This window comes from Panthera tigris, chromosome A1, assembly GCF_018350195.1.
Source record: "Panthera tigris isolate Pti1 chromosome A1, P.tigris_Pti1_mat1.1, whole genome shotgun sequence".
Taxonomy (NCBI): Eukaryota; Metazoa; Chordata; class Mammalia; order Carnivora; family Felidae; genus Panthera; species Panthera tigris.
In genome coordinates, this window is record NC_056660.1 from 50,614,447 (window position 1) to 50,634,998 (window position 20,552).

General features: G+C 38.1%; 1 protein-coding gene across 1 annotated transcript; it reads right to left on the reverse strand.

The window, feature by feature from the left end:
- Positions 1–204: 204 nt before the first annotated feature.
- Positions 205–18,300, reverse strand: FBXL3 (F-box and leucine rich repeat protein 3). Its single transcript, XM_042978571.1, has 5 exons — positions 17,949–18,300; positions 14,091–14,439; positions 12,343–12,465; positions 9,285–9,456; positions 205–2,770 (listed from the first exon to the last, which is right to left on the reverse strand). Exons 2-5 carry the CDS (start codon positions 14,436–14,438, stop codon positions 2,127–2,129), a joined length of 1,287 nt encoding a protein of 428 aa, XP_042834505.1. The 5' UTR covers position 14,439; positions 17,949–18,300; the 3' UTR covers positions 205–2,126.
- Positions 18,301–20,552: the final 2,252 nt, after the last annotated feature.

The window sequence follows — 20,552 nt, forward strand, 5'->3', positions numbered from 1 at the left end:
ATCAGAACTTATTTCTAAGAATAGATTTCATTTACCTTATCTTACATCTTTATAACAGTCATCCTACCATAAACTTATTCAAAATTAAACACTGTATTCATCAAATATAAATTTGAAACTAAACCCATAAATCTGTAAGTTTAACTTGTTGGAAAACCAAATATGTATGTTAGTGTCATTTTTAAAAACTATTAATACAACAGCATTAGTAACTATCTTTATTCTCAAATTGATAAAAGCATTTAACATATATACTTTACAGTATAAACAAAGTAAGTGCTATGCATTTTGCTTATAAAGTGACTTAAAGTATTTCAAGCATTATATAATTCAATTTGTACAAAAAAGTAAATTTCCGAATAAAGCTTTGGTTAGTAGAACTGATTATGCACTGTCAAATCCATTTTCCAAAGTTGTTCAAGGGAAAAAAGGCTTCATCCACTATCACATGTATTTCTTGTACAAAGCTTTTTAACTATTTAGTAAGGGGAAAATATTACAATAATTGCTTTTAATTTCCCAGTTTGGATCAGCCTTTTTTCTTCTCATTTACATGTGGCCGGAACACCGTGACTTTTGAAAAGTATAAATTAGGTACAAAATCACCTTTTACTTTTTTCTTAGGAAGGTGATCTATTTAAAAAATAGATTAGATCTGTAAGACTGTTAGCTTCCATTATTACCAAGATGCTTTCTAAAAGTTTCAAGCATTACTGTATTATTCCATTGGGGATAAATCACTTCTAATTTCCCTTAGGAAGGTAATATCTACTAGCACTAGTGCTCAGAATCAAAGCTTATATAATATCTAAAAACAAAAACAACAACAAAAAAACCTAAATGTAGCCCCAAACTTAATATTCTTATAGCAATGTATGTTTTACCATTATTCATATGAAAGTAATAAAAATGCTACCTAACTTAAATAATATAAAATAGCATTGTAACCAAATTAACAATCACAAAACTGCAGACATTTTTCTATTAAAATTTTCCAGTCCACTGAGCAACATTTACTCAAAAATATGATTATGAACTTAAATATATCCTCTTTTAAGTTCACTTGTTTATACTGAACAAGTAGTGCTCCTTTTATGATTTTTGAAAATTCTACTTACGTAACTATTTAATTCCAAAATGGAAAATGAACCATCAGTAAAATTCACTGGAGAATATTCTTTCATGGAAATAATTTATAAACATTTTAAAGTTCTACCTTTAATTATTTCAATTTGGCTTTTTTAAATAGATAAGCTTTTCATTTCAATTACTGTATAATACTTCAAACCTAGCTTAAACAAAGATAAACAAAACCAAGGAGAACTGGCAAAGCATTCCTTGCTTTACATAGGATGCCTCAAAGTGTCACGTACATAGTAACATATCACAGAAGAGAATTTATATGGTTTAGCAGATTATAGAGCAAACCTGAAAGTTTATACAAAACTAAACACTGCCTCACTTCTGTTCTGTTTATTTTCTTTTAATTTGATCTTGGCTCTGTTTATTATCTGTCTATAATAACCATTGTGTGACACATACCAGTTTTCTAAGAAATCCAATTACTTATACATACCTCTTCAAACAGCTCTGTAACATATTTGAGAACATTCAACCAATCTCTTTCATTCAATATGATACAGCCTCCATTTTTCTCACAAAATGCTCACTGTCCTGAGCTATATTAAACACCTTATAACAGGTGTATGTATAACTGAAGACCCTAAAATGTCAAGTTTACATTTAAAAAAAAATGCATAGAGAACATAACATTTGGAAAACTTCTTAGTACTCACTTCTCGGATATTGTAATATACAGGTGTTGTTTTTTTCAGACTGTAAAATGTTTCATCTTTATAATTGACTTACTTTCAGATCTGAACCACAGTTTAATAAATTTTTCTGAGATTTGACTGCTGTTAGGCTAAAGAAACAGAAGAAGTTTTCTGACCAAAACTGGTCCATGGGTCTTCCGATAAACAATCCTTATATATTCAATGCAGGTATCAAATTTCCATGCCACAAAATAGCAGAATTACATCAGAACTACAGGAAATAAACTCTTATTATAATACAGTATTCTTAACGTAAAGGTGCTATTCATCATGCCCTACATCATTCAGTCTTTACCAAGTGGGCATCATGTCTGGAAACCACACCCTACCAAGATGCTTGGACACCTCCCAATGGATTTGCTCCAGGCTATATTTTTGGTCAGGAATTAATACTTCTTCCATAATGGATAATTGAGACAGGCGGCCACCACACATCTTCACAAACTCAACAAAGGCACTACATGAGACTTCACATTCCCCTAGTCCAATAGCTGACAAATTTTTACAACGTTCTGCAATCCGAATTAACTCTTCATCAAGTGGCCGTAAGCCATTAGCACATACTACTAGTTCAACTAGTCTAGGGCATGTCATTCCCACACGGCCAAGCACATCTTTGCTTACTGATCTCCCAAAGTAAAGATGGGTGGCAGGTATTTCATACCGAAAGAATGGATCAAATTCCTCTTCGTATAAAAAAAAATACATCACTAAGTTCACTTTTGGTGAATGTCTGATGAAAGCATCCCAGCTGCTTTTCTGAATAGTATGGAAATGTGTCTGTCCAGGATTCTCACTGACTACATCAATACGCAAATGTTCTAATCGAACGTGTTTTTCAGAAGATAAAGCCAGCAGCAATTCATCACTTAACAAGTGGTAATTCAGGGCCAGTTCACGTAAGCCGTGACATTGATCAGCCACACAAAGGATACCTAGGAAGAAATAGTGTCTAATTATTTACAAATTTTTGTACGAGTTCATCACCTGTTCAAAAAATTTAATCAAATGCATGTCTCAAAATTTTACCGTATTTCCCTATCATAAAGCTATACAATTTAAAATTTAGTTATACGGTTGAACTAGCAGAAAGTCACATTTAAAAACCTACTACTAAATCTGTCTATAAGAAAATGAGACTAATTCTAAACCTGATACCATAAAAAGAAATAAAGCTCACTTATAAACTTACAACAATTATAAATTTGTTTTACAGTTTATTTACTTAGAGAGAGAGAGAGTGCGAGTAGGGGAGGGGCAGAGAGAGAGGGCGAAAGAGAATTCCAAGGAGGCTCCAGATGCCAGTGCTGAGCCCAATGCGGGGCTCGAATCATGAAATCGTATGACCATGACCTGAGCCGAAACCCAGAGTCAGACGCTTAACCAACTGAGCCACCCAGGTGTTCCAACAATTATAAATTATTAATAAATACAGATGACCCTTAAACAACACAGGGGTTAGGGGCACTGACTCCTGTATAGTTGAAAATCTATGTATAACTTTTGACTCCTCACTTAATTACTAATAGCCTAGTGTTAGCCAGATGCCTTACTGATAACATAAACAGTCAATATATATTTACTACATTCTTACAATAAGAATACTACATTCTTACAACAAAGTTAGAGAAAAGAAAATCATAAAAGGAAATATATTTACAGTATAATATTGTATTTACTGAAAAAAATCCACAGGTATATGGACCCACAGTTCAAACCCATGTTGTTCAAGGATTAGCTACATGTACCATAACTAACGTTTACCCCAGTAATGCATGGACAGTGTTATATTTTTTTTAAAAACTGATTACAAACACCAAACCTATAGGTTAAGCAAGAAAAATTACATGATCATCACTACAGAGGCCAAAAGACATTTTTGGAAATTAAAAATTTAATTCTAATTAAAAAGAAAAAAAAGGTAAAGCCACATAAAAGAATCTATGTAACTAAATAAAACATTTGAAAGGTTGTTAAAAAAGATTTCTATCGGGGCGCCTGGGTGGCTCGGTCGGTTAAGCGTCCGATTTCAGCTCAGGTCATGATCTCGCGGTTCGTGAGTTCAAGCCCCGTGTCGGGCTCTGTGCTAACAGCTCAGAGCCTGGAGCCTGTTTCAGATTCTGTGCCTCCTGCTCTCTCTCTGACCCTCCCCTGTTCATGCTCTGTCTCTCTCTGTCTCAAAAATAAATAAACGTTAAAAAAAAAAAAAAAAGATTTCTATCAAGTGAGCAAAATTTTTTTAACAGCTTAATAGTGTCTAATAAACTTAACAAATTTCTCAGAAAAAAATACCAAGATACCACTCGATAAATGAGTCAAAGGTAACCAATTCACATTAATGGAAATAGTAATTATAACTAACAAATTCTGAACATATCCAGAATGCAGTTCCATAAATGGTCCCTATACTTAGCCATGCTATGCTTCAGAACTGCCCAAACCCCTATCAAGCAGATCTTACCAAAGGTCAGCATCTGATTTCTGAAATGGTCTAATACTAAAATTCTACCCCAGACAGCCTATAGTACTTGATAAATGACCCATTCAAACCATTTCTTTCTGGTGTTTAGAAACAAGGATAGGAACAAAACACACATCATATTATCTATTATTTATTGTACAGTATGATATGTCAGGTACTAAATATACTCAAAAATCTAGAAAAATAAATTATTTCTATTTTGAAGTTGATGCAACTAAAGACAAACACAAACTGAGTGACTCTTAAGTTCATGTGCTTAACTACTGCTTGAGAAGTGACAAGACAGAGGCACCAATAAGCCAAAGCTTAAAAGCAGTGGGAGGAGAATATAGGCAACAGAATCAGTAAAGAGGTAAACTGAATCACCAGTGTAAGAGTCACCAAAAGACATCTGTGCTTTACTATTCAGCCACTACAAAGTTTCTGTTCTCTACAAGGTTTCTGTGTACTTTGAAATAAACCTTCATAACCTGAGCACTTCTGTTCTTTGCAATCTTATAAAACTTGATATAAAAAGAAAATAAATACACAGGGAATGAAAACCAAAGATGCAAATAAAAGAAACTGAGATATCATTTAGTAACTATTAAAGCAGTTGTGGCAGGCATAATTCTAAAAGTCCAAGTCCCCAAGATTCTACAACCTAATCCCCAGCACCTGTAATGTGAGGAGATACCACTCCCATGATTATATTATATAGCACAGTTGGCTTTAAAACAAGATTGTCCAGGCAGTTCTAATCTAATCACATGAACCCTTTAAAAGCTGAGTTTTCTTTGGCCAGTTTCAGAAAAGAAGTCAGACTCACAGCTTCCCTGGCTAAGCAGAGAAGCTAGCTAAGCAATGGCTATATCTGTGACCTACAGAGCTGTGACACTACCAAATGAGTGCTGGTTTAACGTGCTAAATTTGTAGTTGTTGGTTATGCAGCAATAGGAAACTTAATTAAACAGTTACTATATAATTCAGCAATTCCACTCCTAGGTATATACCCAAAAGAAATTAAACCATTTATCTACACAAAATCTTACACAGGAATTTTCATAGCAGCATCATTCATAACAGTCAAAAGGTGGAAACAATGCAAATATCCATCAAATGATCAATAGATAAATGTGGTACAATCCATACAATGGAATATTATTTGGCAATAAAAAGAAATAAAACACTGATACATGCTAAAAAGTATATAGAAATTCATTGTCGGTACTATTGTAAATTCACACAACTCATTTAGAAGAAAATACAGCAAAAAGCTGTATATAAAAAAGATCTGGATCCTCTGATCTACTTCTTCCACTTTACCATCTGTCCTATGGAAGAAATTGATAGAAGCAAACTACTTCGTGCCAAAATGGTTCATTTTTTAAATCACAGCAAAAATGTAGATACTTACATACCAACCTTAAAAAAATTATAAGACAAATGTTGGCTTACCAACAACATAGAACACTAAGTAACTAAATGTTCATTAGTTCAACTAATAATGAGTGTCAAGGCACTGGTGCTAAGATGGTAAAGATGCAACATGAACAAGACATCCTTATCATAATAGCAGGCAGCAGAGAATTAAACAAGAATGCTCTGGGTGTCCTAGCAAGGGGATCAGGGAAGATTTCCCAGAACTAACACAGTGAGACATAAAGAATTAGAAGGATCAAGCTAGGGCAAAAGATAGGGGAGAAGGAAAGTGAACTTTATTTCCTGTGTGAACACCCACACATGGAAGAAACACAAGCATTCCAAGAACTGAAGCATTCCAAGCCTTCAGGTCAACATACAGTATGCAAGTAAGGTAACATCTTAAAGGATGAAGCCCCATAGAGAGGCAAGGGCTAGATCATATGGGACCTTGTCAGCCTCAGTAAGGAGTTTGGATCTTCTCTAAAGCATAGTGAGAACATTTGAAGAAAACTGGAGAAAAATATCTGATTTATATTTTAGAAAGATTACTCTGTAGCATAGAAATCACATTACAGAAGAATAAGCTGCCAGTTAGGAAATCAGTGTAAGAGGGTACTGCACAAAGATTATAGAGACCTGTACTACAGGAGTAAGAGTGGAGATGAAGAAGGCAGAGTGTCTTAGTTCAAGTTGCTTAACAGAATACCACAAACAGGGTGGCTTAAGCAATAAACATTTACTCTTCACAGTTCTGGAGCCTGGAAGTCCAATCTGAATGGTCAGGTTCTGATGAGGACCACAACTCTTCCTGGCTTGCGGATAGACACCTTCTTGCTGTATCTTCACATGGTGAAAAAGAGATCATCTCTCTCCTGCCTCTTCTTATAAGGGCACTAATGCCATTTATGAGACCTCCACCCTCATGACCTAACTATCTCCCAACCGAACTCCAAATACTACCACACTGCAGCTTAGAGCTTTAGCAATATGAATAGAAGGGGATCAGAATAAATCATCAGTCCACAGTGTAGACTCAAGGCCTATTTCAATGATGGAATCACCAGACCTTGGAGACTGAAAGGATGTAGAAAGGAAGGGTAGGAAGAATCCAGGATGTCTGTCAGGTCCCTGACAACCAGATGGATAGAGCCATTTACTGAGATAGCACAAAGGAAAAAGCAAGAGATTTAGACAGGGGGAGAAGAAAGTTCATTCATCTGAAGCACCAGTGAGACATTCTAGAGGAACTGGGCCACTGACAGCTCAACACATAGCTCTGGAGTTCCAGAGACACTGTAAGTGGGAAGTATTAACATACAGAATGTAACTGACACAACAGATGATGACGACAGCCCAGAGTTTACATAGTAAAACAAAAAAGGACTCAGCACAGAACACAGTGAAACACCAAAATTTAAGGAATGAAAAGAGAAATCACCAAAAGAAATGGTAGGAACAATCACAGAAGAAGGAAAACGACATAATATGGTATCAGAGTCAACAGTCACTAGCGTTGAATGGTGCCTAAACATCAAGCAGTAGACAATTATAAGGACTATATAAAATAGGAGAAAAGTTTGATAAAATATTCAGTGACTAAAGAAAAGAAAAAAAACCCTTGATTTCAACTTAGAAAAAGAAATAGTTTTGCATAGTCCCAATATGCAAAATATGGATAGAAAGTAAATATGCAAATATATTAAATTTTAAATTATAATCGTCTAAGGTTATACTCTTAAATTTAAAAGTATTTCAGGTGCTCTCTTTCATTTCCCTTCCCTTCCTGAACAACTTGCCCAAAAGCCATGAGGGAAGACCAAGCAAGTTTATACTATCCTATCAGAATTGATGTGTATATTTAATAAAAGTAAATGAACATGAGATGTACCAGGATAAAAAGAATAATGAACTCATAGTCTCACTGAGAACCCAGAGATCCAAAAGCTCTCATATAGTGTGGGAAGTGCTGAAGTTACATTCAGAGTGCTATGGAAACAACACATGGTGGTTCCAAACCAGAGAGGAGAAAATAAGAACAAAACCAGATCATCTGAGTTGAATTCTGAAGGCTGGCCTGGACTTGGCTAGATGAAGAAGTGGGAAGAAAAAACATATTCCACAAGGTACAGTGTACTAACCACACACACACAGGTACAAAGAACCTTAGTTATTATAGGGACTCAAGTAAAAGCTACACATGAATGAGTAGCAAACAAGATTAAAGAGACAGGTGGAGGTGAGGATACAAAGGACCCTGTACAGTATGAAGCTACAAGGTATGGACCTCACTCCCATAGCAACCCGTACAGTAGACAGAAAATGTGACCAAGGTCATGTAAGAAGTAACTGCCAAAAGTCCATTCTTCTTAAGTTCCAGACTGTTTAGATTATCACCTTCAGTAAAAATCTCGAAGTGGCAGAAGCAGCTAGGGAAATACTGCAATAGACTAGCCATTCCTGTCACCAAGACCCTCCCTGTAGGAGACAGAGAACACTAAGAAATCTCCATCCAAGAAGAAATCACTTTCTTGGGGGAAGGCCGGGCTTTAGTCATGGCAAGAAGGTAGGAAGTATTTTGTAAAGATATCAAGGATTTAACACTGTCTTTTAAAAACGGGTTTCCCAAGTAACACAGCCAAAAGACTGGGAGGGATGTCAACAGTGGGAGGATGTGTCAGAAGTGAAGCATCAGAAAGTAATAATACCAAGTGTGAGTTTATACTTATTTTATTTTTTTATTATTTTTTTTTTAATTTTTTTTTTTAACGTTTATTTATTTTTGAGACAGAGACAGAGCATGAACGGGGGAGGGGCAGAGAGAGAGGGAGACACATAATCGGAAGCAGGCTCCAGGCTCTGAGCCATCAGCCCAGAGCCTGACGCGGGGCTCGAACTCACGGACCGTGAGATCGTGACCTGAGCTGAAGTCGGACGCTTAACTGACTGAGCCACCCAGGCGCCCCAATATACTTATTTTATAATACAAACTATTTGGAATTTAAATAATCTGAAACTGAATAATGCAGTAATGCTTAGAAAATTCTATATAAGAAAAGTTGGAAAGAGATTTCACAATGCTATTCCCCATTTGATGGGTTCTTGGCTCCAAGATTCAAGTTAGGAAAAGGGTTATCTTGCAAAATGTTAAGGTGGCAACTTCAGCACAACTCTCCTCCCTCTACATAGTGAGAAGAAAAGCAATTATGAGATTGCTCTGATTCAAAACCTACCCTGCTGGCTCAACTACAATTAAAGAAAGTTCTATATTATCTAAAGGGCACCTCAGGCAAATCTAATACTGTCCTTTTTTTTTTTTTAATCCATATTCTAACACAGTTTGGACACAAGCTGACAAGTAAGAGTAAAAAATAAGTTGAAAATAAGTGTCTAGGCTAGGAATGCTACAGAAATTTATGTTACTGTATCATGACATTAAAAATGTTTATGCAAAAGGGATGAAATAATCATATTAACCCACCCTCAAGGTTAATGATCAGTTTTTAATTCGATAAATACATCAGTCCATTTTAGTAAAATGTTACCTGGCAAAAAACACAACATACCTGCTGGAGAGACATGAGGACAGCTGCTCATTTTCAGCAGCTTGAGTGTATCGCTGTTGTTGGCCACTAGTACTTTGAGGGATGGATCATCTACTGGGGTATCATCTATCTTAAGCGATGACAAGGATTTGGAATTTACAAACACTACTGTCAGTGCAGAAATAAAGTGAGACTAAAAAGCAAAAAAATGGAAACAGTTTCAACTTTCAGACATGCGAATTGAGGTGGTGTTCACATAAGACATATAGTTCACATATAGTTCATCTGAATCCTAATGATGTATCCCATAACTGTTTTAGGGGTAGCATCCTCTCACTCTGTTGTTGGGGGTATGGTAAAAAAGGGAGGTGACTATTTGCTATCTTTGAGAAAAGTCTTTTTACCTGTAGCAAAATGAGATTTCAAGCCTCTAAATCACAATAATCACTGGTAAGTAAAAAGTAAAAAGATGAATTACAGAATCGGGGATGAGAATACCTCCAGTGTTTTGTAACACTGAACTGCATTCTTTTTTGGTCTGATAGTTAACCATTAAAATAGTAATAAAATTACTAGCATAATCATTAGAAATTAGAATATCAACTCAGGCTCACTTGAAACAAAAAAGCTCACAGAAAATTTGATTCTAAAATAAGCAAAATCATACCTAATAAATTTCCAAGTTTAAAACTCCTTTAAATATGTTAAATTATCTACAATATTTTCAAGCCATTCATTTTAATGTATTTTTCCACAAATATACCAATTATTATTCCATTTATTATATACATGTAATTATCTTTTGGACACAGAATCTGACCTCAAGGAACCACTGTAGGGCAACAGGAATTAAAGCATGGTCAGAGTATGTAACGTGGAATCAGCTAAAACCAATGGACGAAGGATCCAGGAGTAGGAAAGAGAGGTCAACATATGCTCTGACACCTTCCTCTACATAACCAATCTCACCCTCCACTTACCTTTATAAATTCACTACAGCAATGAAAAGGAATGAGGGCAAGCTAACAGCCAAGAAAGTACAAAGAAACACCATTTGCATGATCACATTCACTAACAATTTTCCTCTACAATTAAATAACTGGTTAACTACTTAAATTTTGATTAGGTAACTTTTTGCCTATTTAAATGTTAACTCTTTCTAATATTTTCACCTCAAACTCAGTTATACCTTGTACAGTCCCATTTCATTAGTATACTCATGACTGCATCCTCATGACTGCATCCCTGCCTTCTTTTTTCCATTTCCCTCAGATTTATCTGAGGTCAAATATACTTCTTTCATGTTTTCTACAGTTCTTCCAGGACTTCCAAGGTACAGTAACACCCTACTTCAATCTTCTACAAGAGCCAAAATGGGGGGGGGGGGGCGAGGTGAAGAACAACATAAACATCTTAGGCCCATTTAATAAGGAAGGAAGCCATCCCAGATGCATCATAGTTCCCAAAGACAAAACTACTTCATGTAACTACAGTACTAGTACTAGATCTGTATAATGGTAAGTAATCTTGAGTAACAAGAAAAAAAGGAAATTAAATTTGTTCAGCATACCTTTTCATGTGGTATGTTTTACATATACCATATCTATTTGTTTTTTTAACTATGGTATGTACACAGAAAATCAATTCAAAATATATCATTTCCCATATGAAGCTTGAACAAGGTGCTACTATACCATGTAAGTCAGTGCTCTGACTTAGTAAGAATCTCCTGGATGTCTCATAGGAAGGGGAAATTTGAAACAGGGAATGTAACCCAAAATTTCCAAGTTTCTTAGATGATTTTTATGCACACTAAGTTCAAGAACCTCAGTGCTCTGACTCATGTACTTAGAATCTTAAAATGCTGAACAGAATCTCTTACCTATTTCCCTTATTTTATAGGAGGAAAACATTTTAACTCAAATGTATGTATTTAAAGAACCTTTTTAAACACCAATTAAGACTTTGAAATCAACTGGTGATACATTTGTTACAAATATTCCATTCCATAACTACCTGAGTTATAATACACACTCAATTTAGTACTATTTCTTCCTGAATCATTCTAGTAAATTAAACTGTTAGATATGTAAAGGGGTATCTATATCTTAGTTTGCAGTGTACTCTGAAAAAAACCTTTCAAATTACTGTTGCATGCTAACCTACCCAATATTAGTTAACATACTCAGGAGGCCTTTATCAGCTGCCTTCTAAAAATGCACTTATTTTTTTTCTATTTTAAGAGTCTAGTTATTAGAGACACTATCTTACTATACGCAGGATCCTGTTAAAACATATATATGAACATAAATAGTTCACTGTTCACCAAAAAAAAAAAGCTTTCTTTAAATAAAATCTGTAAAGGGGTGCCTGGGTGGCTGAGTCGGTTAAGTGGCCGACTTCGGCTCAGGTCATGATTTCGCGGTCCGTGAGTTTGAGCCCGGCGTTGGGCTCTGTGCTGACAGCTCAGAGCCTGGAGCCTGTTTCAGATTCTGTGTCTCCCTCTCTCTGACCCTCCCCCATTCATGCTCTGTCTCTCTCTGTCTCAAAAATATATTAAAAAAAAAAAAAAAAATGTTAAAATAAATAAATAAATAAATAAATAAATAAAATCTGTAAAGTAATCCAAGTACACTAAATTTGCTCAGGAATAAATCTATACACAATTACCAGAAGATTTTATAAATAAGCTATACCTGTTCTCACTACTGGCACTGTCTACTTTTCTTTGATTGTAATTTCACAAATCTGCTCTGAAAGTCCAAAAAGGAACTGCTATATGTCTTTTTCCTAATTTGCTTCTCAGTTTTAGTCACTTTTAGTACATCTCTTTGCTGAATCCTCTGCAAATTCACTCACTCTTTAACTTTTCCCATCAAGAAGCACAAGGTGATCAGAAAAAGGAAAAGCTTTATTAAAACTCCTATTGCCTGACATTCTAAATAAATAGTAACTAGTTTTCCATTATGTATACTATTTTTCTTACACTCCCATGGTCACTACAAGAAATGACCACTACAAGGGCAGGGCTTCTATCGGATTTCTCAGTAACTGCCAACAACATAAAACCAGCAAATACCTTTGGTAAATCCATAAAGCTTGGCCGAGCCGTTGAAATAAGTCCAAGTGTTTTTAATGAGCAATTTACCAGTTGCGATAATATATCACAAGCTGCTTCAGCTGATTCTTTGCTGCTGTCCACCTTAGAAAAGAACACACCATTTACCTATGCATATATTTACATTTCTCTGTGTAACCTTAATTTTACAGAAGAAACAGTTATTAGTTTATTACATTACAAATAATCTCCATCTAAGAAGGAGTGATATGAGAGCAGACAAGACTAGTTTTGGCAAAGAACTTGAATTAAGAACCACTGCTTTATCTAGGTTTAATGTGACCTGTTAAATAAATGCTAGCTATGGGTAATCAGGTATTCATGTGTTACTTTTCAAAAATTATCAGGTAGGTTAAAGATTTAGTAAACATGCCTACATTCCATTATTCATCCCCAAAACAAAATACTATAAGCCTCTGTACTCCTGTAAACCACTGTGATTCCTTAAACTACTCTAGACATCTCAAAAAGCCACCCCACTTCAATTATCTCATCACTGCATGAATTCCAGTATGTCCCTTCTGGCAATGAAAAGAAACAAACGGTTCTCTTTGGCATTCTTCCACGTCCTTTTTTCTATTTCTCTCTAAAATATATTCATCCAAACCTTTTACATAAAATTTCTTAGGGATGCCTGGGTGGCTCAGTCGATTAAGCATCTGACTTCGGCTCAGGTCATGGGGTTTGTGAGTTCGAGCCCATGCTGGGCTCTGTGCTGACAGCTTGGAGCCTGGAGCCTGCTTCAGATTCTGTGTCTCCCTCTCTCTCTGCCCCTCCCCCGCTCATGCTCACTCACTCTCTCTCAATAACAAACATTAAAAAAAATTTTTTATCTCCTTTTTCTTTGAAAACCCCATATCATAAAGCCATCAATAAGCAGAATTCAGTCTCTATTAAACAGTAATAGCAATTAAGTTTTAGCCAATCATAATCTCCATTTTTTTTTTTTTTTAAGAGAGTGAGCACGAGCAGGGGGAGATGGGCAGAGAGAGAGAGAATCTTAAGCAGGCTCCACACTGAGCATGGAGCCCAATGCGGACTTGATCCCACAACCCTGGGATTATGACCTGAACAAAATCAAGAGTCAGACGCTCAAATGACCAAGCCACCCAGGCACCCCTTCACATTTTTTATTTATTTTACTGTATATTTTTTCCTCAAACTTATTCAAAATAATTCAATGTGACTGACAGCTTTAGTAAATGATTTATGCTTATTTAGTAGCTGCTTCTGTTCTTTTAATAAATTATGAATAATTATGATAAAAATAAAAAAATAACTATGTTAAAAATTATGATAAAAGTAACAGCTGCAATTAGTTCTGCAGCTTCTAAATGATTTAAAAAGTATTTTTTTAATGTTTATTTATTTTTGAGAGACAGAGACAGACTGGGAGCAGGAGAGGGGCAGAGAGAGAAGGAGACACAGAATCCGAAGCAGGCTCCAGGCTCTGAGCTGTCAGCACAGAGCCCAACGCAAGGCTCAAACTCAAAAACAGCGAGATCATGACCTGAGCTGAAGTCGGATGCTTAACCGAATGAGCCACCCAGGTGCCCCTCTGCAGCTTCTAATGTATATAATAATTCTAAATCATTAAGAACCTTCTCTAAAAAGGCAGTATTTTAAAAACATGAGAACATATTTTGGCTTAGGATAAAAAAAGCCACTGAATATACTTTATTTTTTAAAAGAAGGATTTAAAGTATTACCTTGAAGCTGACATATTGCAGATGGTTTGAATGTCTTTTAATAATCTGTTTGATCAGCTCTGGGTGTGTAGCTTTCAAGTAAGATGTAGCTGGCTGATTCAGTTCAAATTCAAAACATCTCCACAAATCAGGCATGTGAAATACCTGGTTCCAGTTGCGGCAAACTTGTGAAGCATGAGCCCGGTCAAGAAGAGGCAAATACTTAAATACTTGGAGAATAATGTCCTGAAGGAGATTACCCCAATCACAAGTCTGAGATTGCTCATTTGTAGTCCTCAGTTTCTTAGATTTCTCTGCAGTACCTTCTTCTGATAAATTATGGTCACTATCTCTTCCTCCTCGTTTCATCCTATTCAGAAAAATGCATCATTTTTTTCATACTTAACTTTTGAATAGCAATAAATCCAACATTTGTTTTGCCACTGAGATACATATATGTATGTTTATAAATGCAAACACAAACATGAGGAACTGGACCAGTAATTCAAGAATATCAAAACAAAATATAATGAAAAGTGCCAGTGGAGACCAACTGTTGTTTTACAAATTCTATACAGGTATTTTTAAGCATTTGTGTATATACTGTACTACTGGCAGGGGGAGGGAGAGATATCATGATTTTGAAACTAAACCAAAAATTATAGTCAACTAAAAGCAATATTAAAGAAAAAAAAAAAAACCCTACAGTGACACCTGCTAAAGCTTTCTTAAAAGTCATCTAAGGATACCTGCTATATTTGAGTTCTTGAATTCAAGGAACCACAGTCCCAGGAATCTCTAGAGAAGATACGAATTAAGTAGCCAATAGATCTCTCCACGTTGAATAGTCTGTAATATGTTACTGCCAGACACAATCTCTACTTAAGATAAGCAAACCCATCCCTACTATGCATGGTTTGGTCTGAAATGTGGTTTCTTCTTCCAACACATCTCTTAGTATGACAATGTTTACCCTAAGTTGTATTTCCGAATGATAGGTATATGTTTATTCTGTGTATTTGTATGATCTTCATTGCATTTGTTTCTCTGAAACAGTCTTATTGCAAAATAGTAGTATGGTTAAAAGAATGGGCTCTGGAATCAAGCTCCCTGGGTTTGAATTGTGGCTCTACCTCTCCCTGGTTATGTGGCCTTGAACAAATTATTTGGCCTTCCTGTGCTTCACTTTGTAAAGTGGAGATAATAACACACAGGATTCTTGTGAGGAATTAAACAGTAGTAGGGCTTAAAAAGAGACAGAGGATGTTGAACTCAAATACAGGAAAGTAGTCCAGTATTAAAGACTTTAAAGTGTATGACAAAGAAATGAAACGTGTGAGAAAATACAAGAACACATGGTTATATGTGAGAAACACACACTGGTACTGGATTCACCACACTAAGGTAGTAACTAACCATAATTAAGTGGGATTATACTGTACCGTATTATATAAATACAGTAGTAGGATAATAGTGGTGGCATTACAGGTGAATTTTTTTTTTTTTTTTTTTTTTTTTTTTTTTTGCCAGAGAGAGCACAAGCAGGGGAAGGGCAGAGAGAGATGGAGAGACAATCCCAAGCAGGTTCCACGCTGTCAGCACGGAGCCCAATGTAGGGCTCCAACTCACCAAACCGTTGAGATCGTGACCTGAGCTGAAATCAAGAGTTGGACACTTAACCACCAAGCCACCCAGGGGCCCCTATCTATCTCATACACATTCCTTTTAATGTCAATGAATTACACTGTAATCAGACAAACAGGTCTTGTTTTGATTTGTTATCTGGAAAAGTAAGTATTGCAAACTAAGGGGGGTAATTGCAGACTACTCACTAGTACCCCTTTGGTTTAGAGCCTGCGACACTTACACCTACAGAGCAGTTCTGGCAGAGTGGTAGTTTGGATTTGGAGTCATAGCTTTTGAAAAGGATGGCTTGTGGCTCCAACTCCCTTCTTCTGGCATATCTGTGTATAAGAATTTGATTCCTGTGTGGGATGAAGGATGTGTATGTGTATGACTCTTAACCAAATAGATCTCTGTGGGATCTCTTTACCCAATAGCTAGTAAAACTTGTGAAAGGGGACTGGGGGCTGGAAGGAAACAAAACGGCAAAGCCTCCTGCCCTTCTTGCCGTTACAATCTGCCCAGGAGATCTCAGCATGTATGAATTCCTCATTGATCCTACTTCCAAATCTGTGAGTTGGATGATGTAAATGAAGTGAAGTAAATGATGTATATTCTACTGAGCAAGGAGAGAAGAAAGGAGAAAACAGAATGACAAAGGTGATGGCAAGAGGGTAGTTTTATGGAACATTAAAACTTACTTGTGAATCTGAGAATACGTTTTGTAATGTGTTTAGTGAAAAGGTAGTATAATCCACAATATAACCTTTAATATAAAAAAAATCTCTTCTAGTAATAATGTCCCACTAGAGGTTGAGGTAACAGTGTCATTATGACCCATTTTTCTGCTTTACCTTATCCTGAAGGCTTAATTTTAGCATAGAAAATATGGGTCAAAGAACAAAGAACAAAATCATAATGTGGCTTATAATTTCTCTGACTACCTGAAACATAATTTTGAAATACAGAGATTCAAAAAAGAATGAAACTGTCTTTATAATTTCTTTTCCTTAGTAGAGCACCCAAACCAGACCTCTTCAAGGCTCCAGCAGTTCAATTTCAAATTGCAACTTTTCTAGGCCCCAAATAATTGATGCAACTTAGGTCACTAGAGCATTTGGTGAGGGACTGATATTATGAAGCACCAAAAGGAAAAACAAACAAACCAACCATTAATGAGGAAAAACTAGAGTAGTTGAGCAGCACAGGGAGTTACTGAACTAATCTTAATATTTCCATACCCTCGGAAAGTAGTAAATTTGTTCATCAGAGAAAGAGTGGAGAATACTTCAGCTGTGTGTCCATCACTGTATTAAACACTTTTAGTAAACTGTACATTTAGTAAAATGTAGCACTTTTAAAAGCCCATTTGTACACAGCTCTAAAAAGCTTGTTTTGGCATCACATTTCCTTTCCATTTGCCTAATATCAAAATTAACTTGCATTCTTCGGCTGGAATACAAGAAAAAAAAAAAAAAAACAAACAGTGGGACGAGATTAACTCTCAGAACTAGATGGTACGAAGAGTGTGGTGGCGAAAATGTGTCTAGGTGTCATTTGTAGATAACTCGGAGTTGATGGCATTTTTATAAATATTTCAAAAGAAGAGGGCAAAAAGACTATTTAAAAGATCTGGCTCACTGAATGAATTGGACATCATCAGCAACAAAATAATAGTAATCTAACCTCTTAGCTTGGAGACGCAGGTCAATCACTGAATAGGCTGCTTCCTGATCCCCGTGGCCAGCCCCACCTGAACCCGCTGCCCACGCCTAAGGCAGGCGCCAAGCGGCTCCTCCTCACAAGCGGCCAAGTTTTCCACTGGGCTCCGGGACCGGGACGTCCCCTCCTCCCGCGCCACCTCCACGGATTGGCTCTCCCTGACGTTTCTCACGCGCTCTACCCTGAGCAGTGTTTTGACATCTTTAACGCCCCTCGCTTTTTCAAGCTACACGCACGGGCACAGCCCACGCCGGGAAGAGCCTGGCAGAGCGCGAGCTCTAAGGTGCCTGTCGCCAACCCTGCCAAGGGTAATAAAACCGGGCGACAGCAGCCGCGAGCCCGCATTCACACCACGCCTTGTTGACATGTTTTGAAGCAGGCATCGCGGGGAAACGCCCCCAAGCAGGCTCTAAGGTCTGGGCGCCGCGCCCGGGACCCCGCGCCCCCGATCCGCCCTGCCGCCCACGAAGGTCGGCGGACCCACCCCAGCCCCGCAGTCACAGCGGGGCTCCGGCCCTGACCCTCCGCCGTTACCTGCTGCCGGGGGCGGCTTCCCCCAAGCACCACCCCGGGCTCCGAGGACGGCGGCGGCTGGTCCCGCGGCTCTCACATGAGGCCCCCAGGGAGCCCCGCTTCGCGCTCCCGCCGCCGCGACCCCCCACGCTCAGCCCGCATCCGAGGCGCTGGTCCCGCGGCGGACGCCAACGCGGCTCCACCTTTGCGGTTCTGGCTGCCCCAGGAGAAGCCTCCTTTCTCAGTCCCACGCAACCCGCGTTCTCCTTCCGGGACCCCTCGTAGCTGCGAAAGCCTCCTTCGGCGAGCCGCGGCCACCGCGAAGGGCCCCACCGCCTCGGCCCACACAGCGACTCCAAAATGGCGCCTGGAGCTCGCGGCCGCGCGCTTTCCCCGGCGCGTCTCCGCCCGTGGGGGCGAGCGCGTGTCCGCCGGGGCGGGCCCGCGGAGGGAGGGGGAGGGCGGGGGTGGGTCGCTCCCGCCGAGAGCGCGCGCCGCCGGTGCAGATGGGGGCCTCCGCCTCTAGGTTCCAGGAGAGTGGGCAGCTTTCCTCCCTGCGACGCTACTGCTACCCTTAGGGGATTTTTTTCCTTTTGAAGCCAGTGTGGGAGGGCTGGAGCTAGCTAGATGGCCAAGAGACTATCTGCTGTTGAAACTGGAAAGTTTAGGGAGGTGGAGCAGGAAAGGAAAAAGGAGGGAGTGTCTCTGAGCCTGCTGCATCCAGCAGCTGGTTCTCCGAGGCAGAAAGACAAACTGTAGCTGCTGACCGCTGACATACCTCTGCACCGCGAGACTCGACCTGGAATGGCCACGACAGCACCGCGGAACTCAAGGGGTTAAAATACAGGCTCTAAAAATTTATACACAGCATATGTACATAAGGTGTTCTTAAAAACTGCGAGGAATTATCGCAGAATGGTGGCAGTGTTAACACTGGGATTGCAAATGATTTTTATATTTAAAATATTTGTATTTTCTAATTTTTTAAAACAATTTTTATCATCGTTATTACTTTTTAAAAACCACTTATAAAGGAGATAGACTCCTGGGACGCCTGGGTGGCTCAGTTGGTTAAGTGTCCATCTTGACTTTGCACAGGTCATGATCTCGTTCATGAGTTTCAGCCCTATATGGGGCTCTTCCCTGACAGCATGGAGCCTGCTAGGGATTCTCTCTCTTCCTCTCTCTTTCTTCCCCTTCCCTGCTCATGCTTGTTTGCTCGCTTGCTCGCTCTCTCTCTCTCTCAAAATAAATAAACTTAAAAAGAAAAAAAGTAGATAGACTCCTGAAGTTTGTAAAGCTTTCTGAAACATAATAAGGAAAGCATAAAGGACTAAATGGCTATTTAAAAAATAACCCACAAGTGAAACCTTTTATCAATCCAGGCATTTTTGTGTGTAAGTGCTACCAACTTAGCTTGTTTTAACAGTTTGGATTTGGGATGCTGGGTTTTCTTAAAGTGAGAAATGTCCTTACATACAAAATCATAACTTGAATCATGTGTCATTCCTCCTTCCTCCCTCAAAAATAAAAAGAAAGTAATTTTTCACCCAGAGAGGTCTTGTCAATGATCTGACCCATATGTAAGAGACTGGAAAGCAGTGATGCCCAGAGACCGTTCTACTCTTCCATTGCAAAAATCGAGCTAGGAAGCCATGTGTAAAATTACATTAAGATTCAGTGTGGGAAAATAGGGGTGTTTTTTGTTAAGGGCCTGGTATCTGATCAACAGATCAAGCTGAACAAAGTCTCTAGCAACATAATAACGTGGATGTACCTGAACTGCAACATTTTTTAGGTCCCCCTCAGTGACTAAATGATGAAGAGTAGTAATAGGAAGTTATTAAAACTCTCACACTCCCAGTTGTAGTCCCTTTTAAAATCCTCTTCCTAGTCTATTCTCTCCCTAAAGAAGGGGAGGATCTTGACACATTTTATGTATTGAATGTTCCCTCTCCTTCCCTATTACTGTGTTTTAATGATTTTATTTGACCTTTTTGCAACTTGTGTTTTTTTAAAATTTTTTTTAACGTTTATTTATTTTTGAGACAGAGAGAGACAGAGCATTAAAGGGGGAGGGTCAGAGAGAGAGAGGGGGAGACACAGAATCTGAAACAGGCTCCAGGCTCTGAGCTGTCAGCACAGAGCCCGACGCAGGGCTTGAACTCACGAACCTCGAGCTCATGACCTGAGCCGAAGTCAGATGCTTAACCGACTGAGCCACCCAGGCGCCCCACAAATTGTGTTTTAAAACTTGTGTTTATTTTTAAATCAGTCAATACTTATTTACATTTATTAGTTGTATTAGTCAAGATCAATGCCATTTTAGGGGAAGGAAGAAGAAGGTGTATGTGGGATAGTTTGGTCCAGCACAGAAGAATGTTTTATTGCTAATCCTGTTTAGCATTGCCAATATATGTGATAATAAAAGGCATACCAATATTTAGTCAGCATTATTATTGCTTTTAAATTCTCTACAGACAATGTACCCCCTCTACCAGGGACGGGCTATTCCCACTACCTTCATGAGGAAATAGACATAATAAAATACTTTTGGAAGCAATATAAATTGGAAATATACAATTTTTGCATGAATAAATTTGATCATCATGGAAAAAATTGACA